This window comes from Mus musculus, chromosome 4 (genome assembly GCF_000001635.26).
Source record: "Mus musculus strain C57BL/6J chromosome 4, GRCm38.p6 C57BL/6J".
Lineage (NCBI taxonomy): Eukaryota > Metazoa > Chordata > Mammalia > Rodentia > Muridae > Mus > Mus musculus.
The window spans coordinates 13,825,929-13,842,500 of record NC_000070.6 but is presented as its reverse complement, the minus strand read 5'-3'; the positions used below and the strand labels follow the sequence as shown (position 1 = coordinate 13,842,500).

General features: G+C 40.5%; 1 protein-coding gene across 13 annotated transcripts in view; it reads right to left on the bottom strand.

Moving 5' to 3' along the window:
* Runx1t1 (RUNX1 translocation partner 1) overlaps positions 1–16,572 on the bottom strand; it is a 152,429-nt gene that overhangs the window by 52,556 nt on the left and 83,301 nt on the right. For 8 of the 13 annotated variants that reach the window (XM_030253116.1, NM_001111026.2, XM_006537572.3 and 5 more), the window contains 3 exons: positions 6,731–6,868; positions 4,500–4,741; positions 614–703 (listed from right to left, as the gene is read on the bottom strand). In XM_030253116.1, coding sequence (XP_030108976.1) covers positions 614–703; positions 4,500–4,741; positions 6,731–6,868 — 470 coding nt within the window. Of the gene's footprint in view, positions 1–613; positions 704–4,499; positions 4,742–6,730; positions 6,938–16,572 lie in introns of those variants that run through there. The other 5 variants (XM_006537568.4, XM_030253120.1, XM_006537569.3 and 2 more) reach the window with 2 other exon arrangements.

Genomic DNA, 16,572 nt, shown 5'->3' with positions numbered 1-16,572 from the left:
CTTTCTAGTGCAAATTCTTTGCGTCTCTACTTTGCTTTATTGAACAGAGAACAGGAACAGGAGGAGGTGAGATGCTCAAAACTAAACACTAAAAACTATTTCTAACCCCACACCTCAATCACTAGTCAGCCAAGCATCCCTTGTCAGTCATTCCCAATTCCTCCGCTGGAAGAAAGAATGGAGGAGTCTGATTTTTCCAACCCATTAGGTTGTTGTTAAGATGGGGTTATAAGCAGAAAAAAAAAATAGTAATAACAGAAAAGAAAATATTCTGAACAGCAAAACCATCAACTAATTCATCTCCTATAAGTTTGAGAAAAATGTAAAACATAACTCATCTCATTATTAAAAGAAAAACAAATCAACAAGATATCTAGACTTTACTATCCTATCTTATTTTAAAGGTTTTCATTGTAAGTTTAGAATTACTTTAAAGATGATCACAAATACACATAGACGGTTATATATAAAGAACTACTGGGTTAGTGTCTATCCAGTAAATGAAATCAAAGAGCCCCTTAAATATTTTGACCTCCGCCTAAAAAGAAACACAATTATGACCTAGGAACGATATGATTGTAGATACTTTCCAGACCAATGAGCTGTGCAATACCTTCAAAAACGGGATGACAAAAGGTCTCAGTGGGAAGTTAGTAGCTTCTTGCAGTTTGGAATGAAATTCTTCAATTGTCAAAGTAGAGTTCTGTGGAGAAAATATGTATTATACACACATTTTTCTCAGTAATATCAAAAACACTGCAACTATTAAATTACTAATATTGGTATCACAAAATATAATTACAGATGCAAGATGCAGAATTTTTAATGTAGAAATCTACCGACTTTGTAAAGCCAAGATCACATCCCCAGTTTACTGTATCCCCAGTTCTAAAATCTGAAGTTGAAAGGAAAATATTTTAAATATTGTACTTGGCAAACAGTGTCATGATCACTAATAGAGTTTTTCAGAAGTCCTTCTAAGTATGAAAATCCCTTTAATGCAGTGGTTCTCACCTTCCCTAATGCTGTGACCCTTTAATACAGTTATTTATCTTGTGGTAACCTCCAGCCATAAGATCATTTTTGCTGCTACTTTATAACTGCAATTTTGCTACTGCCATGAATGTTAATGAAAATAATTTTGGAGATAGAGATTCGCCAAATGGCAAAGGTTGAGAGGTTTACTGAAGGTTCTCCACAGGTTTAGAACCACCACCCTAATGTAACATTTATGGAGAACAAACACACTTGAGTGTATTTAAATACAACACAAGGCAAGTATTAGAGTCTCTCTAACTCATCACAAGTATCATATTGGTGTATCATAGCTTTCCATCTTGTGCTGTCTACAAGTGTCTTTGTTCGAGGGGAGAGGCCATACTAAGTACTATGCTGTGCTACTGATACTGAAGAGTAGATGTGAGCCCATGCTAAGCCAATGAGCTTTAAAGATCCTAAAAAGCGCTCCTCATTGACCCTGGAGACAATCTTTATCCAGCACACAGAGCACATCATGCTAAATCTATTCCTACCTTACTCTGTATCAATAAACAAGCACTAGGATTTGCATCCTGCAAAGGATAATGTGTTGAAAAGATCACCTACTTAACAGACATTCAACTTATATAGTAAGGACAGTGAATGAACTAACTGTATTTTGGAGGTTTTCCTTGGTCATTAGGTGGCATTATTATGATGTATCCATAATAGTGACTTGGGTCATTGGGAATAAATAACATTAGAATATTGCTTCCTTCGCTTTCTGTACTCCTCTATTTTGTTTTTATGATAAACATAAGGGAAATAAATTTTATACTGTCAACTCAAAACATTTTCACATGAACCTATGAGTAAATACCAACTTCCTATTCATAAGAATACAGGCTAGGGTCCCTTGTTTTTTTAATCTCTCATTTTGACAATCATGCTTAACACCAATCTTAATTGTACCATTATGATTTAGTGCCAAAGACTAAACCAAAGGTGTGCCAATAGCACCTGGTTGGTGTCATTAATTTTAGTGAGTAACTATGTAACTCAGTTGCTCAGTGTGGCAAATATGCATAAAAATCTCCCCTTTGAAGGTTAGTCCCAAGAATTCACCAATGATCCTTGGTCTAAGTAGGAACAAGGTGACCCACACCTGTGATCCTCTTTCCCCAGCACTTAGGACACTGGTGCACAGAATTAAGAGTTCAAGCTCACTCCTACAGTTACACTGTAAACTCTAGGCCAGCCAAGACCACATCCTGAACTGTTTTCTCAAAAACCAAGTGTCATCCCTAATCACTTAACAGGTAGTCACTTCCAGGCTGGGTATGGGGATATGTGCCCTTAATCCCAGCACTTGGGAAGCAAAGACAGGCATAGGTTTATGAGTTCAAGGCCAGCCTGGCCTACATATCAAGTTATAAGACACAGTCAGGACTACATAATGAAATCCCATTTAAAAAAACACATTTCACTCAAAACATTTGCCATTCAGTAAATAGAAAACTTTATCAAGGCTATTGAGATTTTTTACTCCTTTATATTTGGAAAACACTTTTAATTTTAAAAACTATTAAACTTTACATTGGTAAAATTTGGGGAATGGGGCAGGGACAAGGTCTTACTACATAGTCCAGATTACCTCCCCAGCTCTCAACTGTTCCCTTTCAGCTTTCAGGATGCTAGCACTTCAGTTAGGCATCACCACACAGAGTTCAAAACACAGTTTTTAAACTAACAAATTCATCACATGTTTGATATAGTTATTACTGTGGATTTACTTTTGGTTCCTTAGCTTATTTACATATTGAAAGGCCAATATATATTATGCAAATTTTAAAATATGTATAAAGAGCCAGGTACGTTGCTCACACTATAAATCCCAGCACATGGGAGGAAGAGATTGGCTGATCTCTGAGTTCAAGGCCAGGCTGGTGACTCTGTGAGTTCTAGAACAACAAATGCTACAAAGTGAGACCCTATCTCAGAGAAAGAGATGGGGAGACAGAGAGGGGAAGGAAGAGAGGACATAGGTAGGTAGGTAATAAATACAAAGAAAAAGTTAAGTAATGACCTAGGAGCTTAGGTACAATGGCACACCTCTGCCCAATGCCACCTCTGTCTTGGAAGACAGAGCAGCTGGTAGATTGGGAAACATGATCTTCTTTCTTTGAATATAAAAGCTATCAAACGTAGGCAGTGGTGATCCAAGGCCCATGTTCTGGTCTTGTTTTATTCATGGTCACCCCAAATAATAAAAATAAATGATTAATTAACAGACCCCAGATCCACTAGAACATAGAGGAGAGGGCTCTTTGGGAGACTCGTCACCACCATGACTCAGAACCAGGAGTACAACCCTCTGAAGGACTAGGAAATAACTCACTTACGTTAAAAAAAAAAAAAAATCACAATTAATATAGAAGTAACTTGAGGGTAAGGGGTTAAAAGAGAATATAAGCTCTCATTTCCAGTTTGATAATATACAGAATATAATAGAATATGCCAATATCCATTTCCAAATGTCTGTCTGTCTGTCTATCTGATGAGCACAGATTTAGGTTGAGAAAATAAAACAACTCCAGAAGGTTGAAGATGTAACTCAGCAATGGAAACCTTGTGGGATTCTGGGTTCAATCCCCAGCACCCACCACACACCCCCCACACACACATGCTCTCTCTCTCTCTCTCTCTCTCTCACACACACACACACACACACAAGTGCTCGCGCGCTCTCTCTCTCTCTCATACACACACACACACACATACACACACACACACATACACACACACACACACAGCAGCTCTGGATCTGGAAGCGCATTAGCAGCAACAACTGTAATATGTGGCTATACTTGTAATCCCAGTGAACTGTACAGTTAAAATGGTAATTATGGTAAATATTATGTATATTTTACAGACACATCTTTAATACCATTAACCTTAAGAATAAAACTATATGAAACGAGTATGTATTACTTGTTAAGAATTTTTGTTCATCTACGTCAATAGTAAAAATCCAAAAACAGGAACATGAAAATGAGCACTCAGATTAACTGACTCATTAATGTAACAAAAACACTCTGTTATTGGAGAAAGCTCTTAACCATGCCAGGAGCCTACGTTTATTGAAAGACTCCTATACATATGTGTGTATATATAAACATATGTATATATACACATCTATAGACATAGTCATGTAATATAAAAGCATATAAACATACATACACATATATGTATATACATACAAGCACTTAGGGCCAAGCCAATAATTCACTTGTATGCCTATACTATTATCAGTAAAATAGTAAAATTGACTATTGTAGGGTCCATTCATAATGCAGAACTGAAAATATATTACTGTAGAATCAAATAGATTTGCACGGTAGCTGGAGATATAGAAATTGCTGTGGGGTTGGAACATCTACTTTCTGTGCCCTGCCTGTTCCACCCCCACCCTCACCCCCACAATGCCTCTTATCCCAGAAAACTGATTTCTGATTGCTTACCACCAGTCCCAGTACAAGGGTGCGAACTCTTTCTCCAATCTCTGGTGAAATGTCATTGCCAAACTGCTGCAGGGTAGTAAGAAATCGTTTCAGCTTGCTGAGTTGCCTAGCACCACAGGCTGGGGGCAGCTGCTGATTAGCCAGAGAAGAGGAAGAGGAAGAAGAAGGCCCGTTGCTAAAGCCATTAGGCGGTGAGGGAGCGCCATTCAAGGCCGTGGGTGAATGGCTGGTGCCATTCGTTACTGTCAAGGGCACAAAATCAGAAGGAGAAAAGTAAATAACTTTACAAAGCAAATGCATAAAGGAACTACCACTAAGAGTCCTTTCTTGAAATCGTGTGCTTGTAATTTCAAAAATACTGGGACATTCTGCAAAGTGCTTGGATATCACAGCGTCACCGGTGGGACTCGGTACTCTATCAACACTAAGTCTCCTCCTTACAGTGAGGGGCAGCCTGCTGCACAGAAGCTGATAATAAGTGGAGCCTGCTGCTGCTGCACCGAGCCAACCCTGCCTCCCATGTGCACATATGCCAACCACCTGAAACGCTTCAAACATAGCACAAACAGCTTTGGATGTCAGCCTTTTGTCACAGGCTTACATCAATATAACAGGATGGTTTCTCCCTAAACTGCTCCCCTAGAGAAAGTGTACATTTGGTGGGGACTAAATTTATCACTGAACATTTTTAATCATGTTTTGTACACACAACTGACAGCTGTGTTTATAGGAAGAGGACTTTCAAGTTTTAACCTTATACCACCCAATTAGAAGGCTATTTTCTTTCTCTCTTATTTCTTAACCATTTATTTGGGGAGTGGGGGAATGTAAGTTTTACATAGGACGATAGGAAGACAAAATGGATTGAGGGATTACTAAGGAGTTATTTTAAGAAACTGAAAGGAGACAACTCAGTTTAACCGAGAGCATGGATTAGTAGTAATTTACTAAATTGCTTTCTAATGAAACTTATTTGAACAGCAAGGATGATGGGTCTATAAGAACTAGCATCGGAGTCCCAGTGTGCTGTGCCGCATGTCTAGCATCCAGCACTGGGAAGATGCAGGCAAGAAGCATATGAGGTTAATGTTATCTTCAACTGGACATAACTGTCTAAGGCCACCACGGGCTACATAGTGAGACCATGCCTTAAAAGCAAGAGAAAACCAGAAGTAAATGTTCTTTCATCTGAATGAGGGACAAAGTAACCTATCAATGTTAGCTCAGGAGGTCTTCTCAAGAGACACATGCCTGTCACCATTTCTCTGGATAAGAAACCTTTTGATGACAGGTTACAACTTGGCATGTCACAGCCTTCTGCCCCGTACACATTTGGAAAGAGCTTTTAAATGGCAGGGCAGTTGTGCATGACTGCTTAGGCTGTCTATCTTTAGAGACTAGTGGATCTATTTTTGCCCCTTAGATATTTTTTCATTCATATGGTTTCATGGCACATGGTCCATTAAGAGTATCATCTATAACAGATAAATATTTCTTAGCATCACAAGGCTTTGATGACAATTTTAACCAGAACTCTGAGACTGATTGAAACCATTCTCCAGAGGGGCCCTGCTAGAATGGGGAAGTTGCTTGGTGGTCTGAATTTTCTGGTCCTTTCTGGGATGCTACAGGAAAAACTCAGAACACGGGACCTGGGCTAAATGCAAATGGGATATGGTTTGATAAAAGTCCAGCAGGTCCTAACAAGAGTCACGCTGCTGAATTCAGAAAGGTTTCCACTGGGAACCGTGGCATCAACTTCAGAATGTGAGGGACTTTCAAAAAAAATTATTTGTAGCTATTTGACATAGAAGAAAGCAAGGTAGAAATAACTTGAAATAATTATAGCACATTTCTATGTTCTAAGTGAAATTGAACAACCAAAATAAAGAGCTCTACATTAACATGAATTAAAAGTCATAGGCGTAACTAGACCAAGGGAGCAAATGTAATATTATTCATTTGCTCAAATCATGGTGGATTACAATGTTGAAGAAATAATATAAAGGCAGGCAAATATTCACAGTTGTACCAATTATACCTAAAACACGACACTTTTGTTTGGGTTCAATAACCATTACCACTGGCAAACTTTCAAGGCTTTTGCACTTGATTCTGCATAAAGCGTTGATATTGGATTTTATTTTTTCTTGATGATTGTTTTTTATGTGCAGAAAAATTTCAATTTACCCTTTCAAACTGAAACCTTCAGTTCAGAACTGAGTACTTACATGTCGTTGGCGTAAATGAGCTGGTTCTTGGAGCTCCTTGAGTGGTTGGAGGAGGTGGCATTGCTGGGGGAGTCAGCCTAGACTGCGTCTTCACATCCACAGGTGAGTCTGGCATTGTGGAGTGCTTCTCGGTACGATCTGGGAATGCCACCAGGAACAGGTTATTTCCCTCCTTCAACACCCAGGACTCACAAAGTCGGTCTGTCTCTTTCAGAGGCACACAAACAGAAGAAATCACACATCTTCTATCAGTAAAATACTCTGATCTATGGAAGTTGAAAGCAGACTTTTGTCATCCATGCAGCCGCTTGAGAAGGTGTAGCATAGGTGGGGGTTGGGGCTGGACTTCATTTGTAACCAGGCTATATAATACTCTATTATTCCCGGCTTAGGCAGATGCCACCTTGGTACTGCTCTGTGCATCAACACAATTTCACTCAGTAGAAAACAGATGAAGAAGATGATAATGAACCCGCCCTGACAGCTCAGAAGTAATGGACTTGCAGCATCAGCTAAGCCAGAAGGAGGTCCTGGCATTGAGCAGGCATCTTCCATTTCTACCAGATCTCCCATCCCCACCTTGCTTATTCTTCTGGTTGATTAAATGAAAAAAGTTTCTGTGTTCCCCAGATCCTCAATTTTATCTGCCCTACTTTAAAAACACATAAATGCTTGGTCTATAGTAAAGTTAAGCTATTCTTTATGTGGAATGTGTGAATTCCTGGCCTGTCCTGTTAGTTACAAGCTTGAGAGCAATACTCCAATTTATATCCTTAGAACACGAAAGTCTCAAAGTAAAAATTGATAAAAACTAAAGGAGGGCCCTGTACAAACCCCTCGTTACCTAATGATGACCATGTATAAGCCCAGGGTGTTTTCTTCTAAGTCTATTTCCTTTTTCTCCCATGTAGCCACTCAGCAGTCTAGGCTGACATGGAAACTCACTATGAGGGCCAGGCTAGCCTTGAACATGCATCCTTTCCCCTTTGTTGGTATCCTAATGATGAATGACAGTGTGTACATGGGGCTTCTAAGTTTATTTTTCCCTGGATATTCCCATCTACTTTTTAGGCTAATAAAATTTTCAAGGCAGTAGATTCTCGCTGAAAATGAAATGGTTTCTTGCTTTATGCCTTAGGTCCAATTTTATACAAATACATGATAGGCACTCCAAAAACATTTTTGAGATAGTACTAAACTTTAGAGACAAAAATTTTAAACTTGCACTTCCTAAAAAAAGGCAAAATAATACACTATTCAGAGCATACATTTTAAATCATTATGAAAATTAGAACAAATAATTGTGGGGCAATGGGCTACGCACAGGACCGGGGTGTGCTGTTCAGAAGGTAGAGATCTCAACTGATTGTTCCCAGTCAGTTACAGATTTAACTCCTGTTCCACAATTTCCCCCACACCCATGGCCTCGCAAATAATTCCCAAATTTCCTTAAGAGTCAGATACTAAGAGCTGAAAAGATGGCTCAGTGGTTAAGAGGACATACTGAGATCAATTCACAGCACCTATGTGCTTGCTCACAATCACTTTTAACTCCAGTTCTAAGAGGTCCAATACCCTCTCTGACATCCTAAGGCTAGTGCACACACACACGGTGCTCTCTCTCTCTCTCTCTCTCTCTCACACACACACACACACACACACACACACACACACGGTACACATACATACACATAAAATTAAAATAAGTAAAAAAAATTAAAGTCAATGAAACTAAACAGTCAAATTACTGTTATTATAATCCCAAACCTAGCTTATTTTCTTCAAAGAAACTTGCTATGGCACCTCTCATGACGCATGCTTGTAATCCCATCACTTGGCAAACGAAGGCAAAGAGAAACAGGAGTTCAAGGACAGCTTGAAATACTAAGCTTGTATCTCAAACAAACAAAAGCAGTTTTCTACCTAGGCCTGGTAGCATACACCAGGAATTTCAGCACTTGAGAGGCAGAGACAGAGGGATTGCTTTAAATCTGAAGCCATTCTGGTCTAAACTCATGAAAGCTACTTAGTAATACCCTGCGTCAAAAAAAAAGAAAAAAAAAAAGCATTTTCATAAAAAGGAGAGTGCAACAAAAACAGGGCATTTTAAAAGCTCAAATAATGTTGATCCTATTTTAGGGATGATGTAATACCATCATCTACAGCCTAGTAAGTATATTTTGCTTCATAATTGAGTCAGCAGTATCAGGCTCTGTGTCTTCTTCTCTACCATTGGTTTAATAACACTGAATAATCCCAGTTCAAGAGAAGTATCCCGAGGGACATGTTGGCGGCAACACCAACACAAATACAACTTACTCCAGACTTTATCTTACTGCAAAAACCATGTCTTTATACTGCTATCCCAGGGCACGCAACCACCAGCTTCAGTAATCCCTTATTTCAGAAAAATAAACAATTTGGGCGGGCTTCAAACTGCTCCTTTGATAAATCTACGGCATGTCTACTCTCCTCAATCAACCTCGGCAAGAGGAGAATAAAGTTTTCCGCTTATGCTGCAGCTGAGGGAAGAGGTACAGCAGCGAACATGGGCTCCCTAAATAAAGGCAAATACTTCTGTCATGCCAAGAAAGGAAGGAGGGAGGGAGGCTTGCCAGAGTCTGCTGGAAGATAACAGTGGGAACTGCTGGTCCATCTGGCTTTCATTCTGCTAACACTCACAGGGAACCAAGAGGGAAGGCAGGCCAGATCCACAGAGCACGTGGCTGAACAGACCGAAAAGGCAAGAGCAGAGGGGGAGGGGGAAATGGGAAGCATGAAAAAAAAACATCAATGAAGCAATAGAAAGAAAGAAAAAGGAGAAACAAGGAAAGAACAAAACAAGGAGAAAGACCCCAAAGGGAGAAACGCTCTCAGAAGCTCCATTTACTAAAGAAGGATCTACCAGCCCGGCCAGTCACCCACCTCAGATGACAAGAATACCTAACTTGAGAAAGTTCACTTAAGTCCTCTGTCCTTTTAAGTACTTACACCAAGAAAAAAAGATACAATATAAAGCCCACCATGGGCTTCTTCTTCAAATGTAAGAGTTAGATTTCTGCTGAAGATAATCTTTGGTATTTCTAGCTCTGTTCAGTTCTAGAAAGATGTTGGACATACTCATAGCTTTAACTGAGAAACATTTTCCACATCAGCCTGGACCACACCTGTAACGTAATGCCTTTACAGAATATCATGATCAAAACAAGTATGAGGGTTTTTTTTTGTGTTAATGTCATCAGTATTTTAAGAGAAAGAACTAGCAATCAATACACGGAAGGAAACCACGAGTTCAAACAGGAATAGACACAGTCTGACCTGATCTATGTGTACATGTGCATATGTAGGATTTCGACATTAGCCAAATTTCTGTGACGGTTGGCTTCTCTGATCAAATGGTTCCAACCCAGAGGCCCTACAAACTACGACAAAGTGGGACCATATGTAAGTCATTCTCTTCTGCTCGACACAATCACCCAGGATAGTGATAGATGAAGAAGTCATCAGCCGGCCTAATCCATGCACACAGAAACGTTCTGCAGCACAGAGATTTAAGATAAATTTGGACAATATGTTTCAAGTATGTGGAGCTCTGTTGCATTTGTTTGGGATTATTTTTTTCCAATGTTTTTGAAATATATATTCTTGAAACTATATAGCAAACAGCACAAGAGCGATGACTTAACCAGAGAAGCACTTCACCCTATTTCAAATTAGAGGACATGCTTAAACCAACATGAGGTTAGAATGTATCACAAGTACCTTTTTTAAGTTAATGAAGATTATACTTTCCTGGTATATCCTTTCTGTTTTTCAGTTGCTAGAAGACAACTTGTGATACTTATTGAAAGAGTGACACAGAAAGGGAGGAAAGAAAAAGACGGATGGAGAAAGGGAAAGAAAAGGCTGAAAAGAAGGTCTGGAAGGTAGGTAAAATAAGGCCTTTACCTCAAATGATTCACGCAGCTTCCAGACAAGACTATCTTCCCTGTGTAGTAACATTCTTCTCACTTGGCAAATATCCAGCACATGTGTACCAAAGATGGTGGCGCATGGAAAAACTTACTTATGGCATAGAAAAATGTATTACTGATACCATTTCAGTGTTGAATTCATTGCCAAGGCCCTCTAGAGGCGAGATGTTTTCATTTCCTTTTTCTTTCTTTGTTCAATGTAAAATGGTATAACATAATCTGGCTTGGCATTTGTCTCACTTGAAGTTAGTTCAAATAGTTCCAGGTGTGTTTTTAAGGGATGCAAGAGAGGGAATCTACAATGGGCTTGCTTACAGGCCATGTGGGAGAAGACCCATGCAAAGGAATTCTTTCAACCATTAAGAGTAAGCCCTCCCTTAGGCTACTTATCCTGAGCCTTCCTTATGCACAGCAAAAATGGGAATGCTATTCTGTGTCTATCTTACAGAGGTGGTAAACTGAATAAGATTATGTGTTTAAGACGCTAGCTCATAGCCGGGCATGGTGGCGCACGCCTTTGATCCCAGCACTCAGGAGGCAGAGGCAGGCGGATTTCTGAGTTCGAGGCCAGCCTGGTCTACAAAGTGAGTTCCAGGACAGCCAGGGCTATACAGAGAAACCCTGTCTCGAAAACAAAACAAAACACCCAAAAAACAAAAATCAAAAACAAACAAACACAAACAAACAAACAAAAAGACCCTTGCTCATCCCTACTCATATCAGACACCAATGTCCTCTATACTTTCCTATGCAGATCTCTGTCTCTTGCAAGCAAGGTCATCAAGCCTGCCTGTCATCTGTCAGTATAGGAGAGATCCATTGCTAGTCCTGGGGTTTGTGGAGCATTTTTTGTTTCTTTTGAGTCTTTCTTTGCTGCTTCCCTCTTTGCAAAATAGCTACTCTTATCTGCATATCTTTTCCTGCCCAATAGAGCTCATACACATACTCTTATGGTTTTCCTCAGCCGCCCAGGCACCAAGCACATCGCCCAATTTTTTAGACAATGTGTATGAGCTACACACACCAACTACTGGAAACGAGAGGTAACTTGATGAACTACTTTCTCTCTTTAATTCTCCCTTGGGAGAGTACTTAATACGTATGTACAGTTGGGTGTGGTGGCACACACCTTTAATCCCAGCACTTGAGAGGCAGAAGTGGATGGATTTCTGTGAGTTCAAGGCCAGCCTGATCTATATATTGAGTTCCAGGCAGCAATGCTACAGCAAGACCCCATCTCAAAAAACAAAACACACTAAAACACACATAACTCACTTTATAGGAAGAGTGACCATGTTCCCTCTTTAAATCTATTAGAATGACTTCAAAGACAAGCAACTTTGACGCTGGAGAGATGGCTCAGTGGTTAAGAGGATTGGATACTATTACAGAAGACCCAGATTCAACTCCCTGCATGCATAGGACAGCTCACAACTGTTTATAACTCCAATATCTGACACCCTCACCCAGACATACATGCAGGCAAACACTAAAATATATGAAAAACAAAACAAAACAAAACAAAAGAAGAAAGATAATCAACCTTAGAGTCATACCAGCCATCAACAGCAAGCACTTGGGATAGAGTAGAATTCAGAGAAAGATGCTTCAGGATTTCCACTGGGAGTATGATCCAATAACTCATTGTAAATTGAAAATATCATAATTTGGAAAGGAATTTAAGAAATGTGTTTGTGGAGCCCATAAGGTGATTCAGTGGGTAAAAGTGCTTGCCACCAAGTTTAGTGGCCTGAGCTGGAAACCTGAGTCCTACGACAAATGAGAGAACAACTTCTGAGCATTGTCTTCTGTCCTCCACAAGTGCTGTGACATTTGTACATACCCACACACACAAAGATAAATAAATAAAATGTAATCTCAAAACAATGCATTTTGTTTGCTTTTTTTGGTATGTGTGTGTGTGGGGGGGGGGGGGGGTCGAGACAGGGTTTCTCTGTATAGCCCTAGCTGTCCTGGAACTCACTTTGTAGACCAGGCTGGCCTCAAACTCAGAAATCCACCTGTCTCTGCCTCCCCACCTTTTTAAAGGTTGGGTCTCTTGTGGTCCTGGCTGACCTCAAACCCACTAAGAAACTGGTGATGCTCTTTACTCTTGACCCCACCATCTCTGCCTAGAGGACCCAAGCTGGGATGAAAAGTCTTCACTACCTACCCTCTCTGCTCAGAAATACATTTAAGCCAAACATAGAGGAACACACCTATAATCCTAGCACCCTAGAGGCAGAGGCCAGTGTGAGCTAATGCGAGCCAGAGTTACATACTGAAACTCCATCTCTAAAACAAAATCAATGACAAGAATGCAAAAAGAAGGGATGGGAGAACATTTAGTCCCTCTAGCTTGCCTACCAATATCTCATCTGAGTAGCACTGTGCAATGTCCCTGTTTGCTCCTGACACCACATGACTAACAGCTACTGCCAATTAACATCTTTCACCTCACCATCCAAGGAAAAAGTTCAAATCTTCAATGTTAAAGGACATATTCCAAGTTGGGAAACATCCAAAATACAGGACACTTAAAAAGAGCTGAGAATAAGTTGAATTTTGTCATGAGTTTCCTGTACTTCTATGAAAGGATGGATATATTTTTCTTCTTGTCATATATACATGTTTAAATGTCACCTACAATTCATTTGGGATTTTATTTTGCTTTGTTTCAGGTTTTTTTTTTAAACACAAGATTTCATGAATGGATCTCAGGCTGGCTCCAAACTCAATGTAATCCTCCTGCCTCAGTGTCCAGGCTACTGAGAATGAAGGCATGTATCACAACGCAGCCCAGATTTCACGTTGCTAGTGCTATAGCATTAAGAGGTGGGGGATTCAGGAAGAGCTTAGGTTATGAAGGCTCTGCTTACTGTCATGACACCAGTTCATTATAAAAGGGCTGAAGACAGAGGCACAATGGCTGTGGTCCTAGTCACTTAGGAGGCTGAGACAAAGGGATTGCACATTTGCAGTCTGCCTAAAGAGTTTAAAGACACCATGTCTCAACATTAAAACAGATAAATAAAAAGTGGTGGAGTATAGTCCGGCGGTAAACATGTGCCCAGTATGCACTAGGACCTGGGTTCAGTCCTCTGATGCAAATATATAAAAAGAGCACTGGGGAGGTGCAGAGGAGAACTGCATCTCCTTTGCTCCACCATGTGAGGACAGACACACTCAACAACAAGTACCAAGCTGGAAGTGTAGATTAGTCCCTCACTTGGCATCAAGAGTGCCAAAACCTCCAGGTCCCTGTCCTGTGAAAAACAGGTTCCTGTTTTTATAAATTACCTACTCTAGCGTATATTGTTATAGCAACGTGAACAAACTATGAAAATGTCATGAGTATTTCTGAAACGTGAAAGGATCTTATCTTTTCTCTGACCTTATGACCTCATAGAACTGCAATAAATGATATGTGCATTCAGAGCCTGTTGTCGGAGGATGACAAAGTCAAGGCTAGACAGCTATAATAAGACTCTTTCTAAAGAAACTTTCTCTTTCTCTGTGTCTCTCTCTCCTCTCTCTGTCTGTCTCTGTCTGTCTCTCTCTCTGTCTCTGTCTCTCTGTCTCTGTCTCTGTCTCTCTCTCTCTCTCTCTCTCTCTAACACACACACACACACACACATTTTTTTCAAAAGGAGAGACCACTTTGTTGGGCATGGTCAGCAGTTCAAGGCCACCCTGCCCCAGAGTCACAGGAAGGAGACTATCTCAAAGAATAACAATCAAACAAATAAAAAGCAGTTACCTTAAGGAGAGTTCCATAGTCCCCATGATAAATAAAAATATTCTTTTGGATTCGTCCAGTCACAAACACAAGGAGCTCCAACTCCAAACTATGCAACTCTTGCTGGGGACACAGGGTGAGTTTCTTCAGCTGCCTACCCTATGTCCACAATTCCAAAGGGCAGTTGCTCTTTGTTTTACAGGAATTCTCTTATCAGACATGCCTTTCAGAAATCTTGTTGAACAAGTAGTTCAAGGACGTTCTATAGAAGCTGTTCTAGGAGAACACCCAACCTCCTAAACGAGGAGGAAACAGCCCTGATCCTTCCATTGGACAGGGTGGGTTTGTGCTATCTAAAGCATCCTTTCTTCAGATTCTACTGGTCTTATCCAAGGCATTAATCTAGGTAAACTGCACTGCCTCCAGGGTCTTTTACAAATGCTGATATACCAAGTTTCTTTCACCAGCATGAGGATGCCATCTAGCAGGGCAGTGGTGGTGCACGACTTTAATCCCAGCACTTTCGAGGCAGAGGCAGGTGGATTTCTGAGTTTGAGGCCGCCTGGTCTACAGAGTGAGTTCTAGGACAGCCAGGGCTATACAGAGAAACCCTGTCTCAAAAAAAACAAAAAGAGAAGAAGAAGAAGAAGGAGAAGAAGAAGAAGAAGAAGAAGAAGAAGAAGAAGAAGAAGAAGAAGAAGAAGAAGAAGACGACACACACCTCCTGAAATTAGGGAACCACAGATATTTCAAAGCCGGTAATAATGATGGGCCTTCCTCCATTCACATATATGTCTAGCTCCTCCAGAATATCTACTGTTCTCCCATTTAACATTAGTACTATTGCCTCTTTTCAGATACATTTTCAATCATCATTATAAAATTCCCATCAGTAATCTGGTTATAAAGTAATTATTCCAAAGAGCAAACACCTTCAAAATATCCACAGGACTTTTCTCTGACGACCAACAGGTTCAGTGTGTGTGCACGACACACACACACACACATACACACACACACACACACACACACACACACACACATGCTTGCACGTGCCTGTTTTGTGGCTCAGGTTGGTCTCATGCTCCTGATGATCCTTCTGCCTCAAGCTCTCTGGTCCTGGGATTTCAGATGGGAGAAGGAGGCAAAGAAAGAGGAGGAAGTAAGGGAAAGGGGGAATGGAAGGAAGAGGAGGAGGAATGAGAAGAGAGAGAAGAGGATGGGAAAGAAGGAGGGGGAGAAAAGAGTAGGGTGTTGGGGTTGTGATTTGATTGCATTAAGTGGGTTGTTTCCATCCCCACTGGACAAACTGGGTATGGGAATGGACACCTGGAAGCTCAGGCAGGAGGGTCAGAAGTTCAAAGCCCTCCTCAACTGTGTAGGAGCTCAAAACCAGCCTCCAATACATGACATCATCTTTCAAAAATAAAATAAATTCCATGTATCAGCTGGGGCTAGGACCCTGCGGTTATTTTTTTCTGCGTTTGACCAGTAGTGGACCTTTGTGATGGTCTCCACCTGCTGCAGAGAAACTTTCTTTGATGAAGGGCATGAACTACCCTTACCTATGGATATCAGGGTAAGTAGTTAGAATGCAGTTAGAAATTATATTGGTTTAGAAAAATGACAATAGTAGGTCCTTCTTCAGGGTCTGTGACCTCTCCAGCAACAGGTAGTTGGCTAAGTTTATAGTACCAGGCATGCTTTTCCTCCTGTGGATCCTTAAGTCTAATTATATAGCTGTTGGTTTTCCCTAAGATATCTACCATTGCTCAAATGAAGGCTCAAATTATGGGCTGGTCATTGTTGTGGCTCTAAACTTTATAGCTAGGTAGGATGGCTCATTGCTTTTCTCCCTTGACAGCTGGCATAGTACTTTTTGATACTATGAGAGTTAGCCTTCAGGCAAAAGATAGCCAAGCCATTCTAGTTTGGTTGTTTGAAGTCTTGGGTCTGAAATACAGTGGTTTTTTTCAACAATAGTCTTACTTTCATACCTGGTTGGCAATTGAGGGCAATGTCAGTAGCATATTACTCTTTGAAGAATCTCCTGACTCCTTCAACCAATAACTTGTAGGGATGTTTCTTATGCCTGATCCTGTGGATTTTGTTAGTCTCTGGTTCTAAGG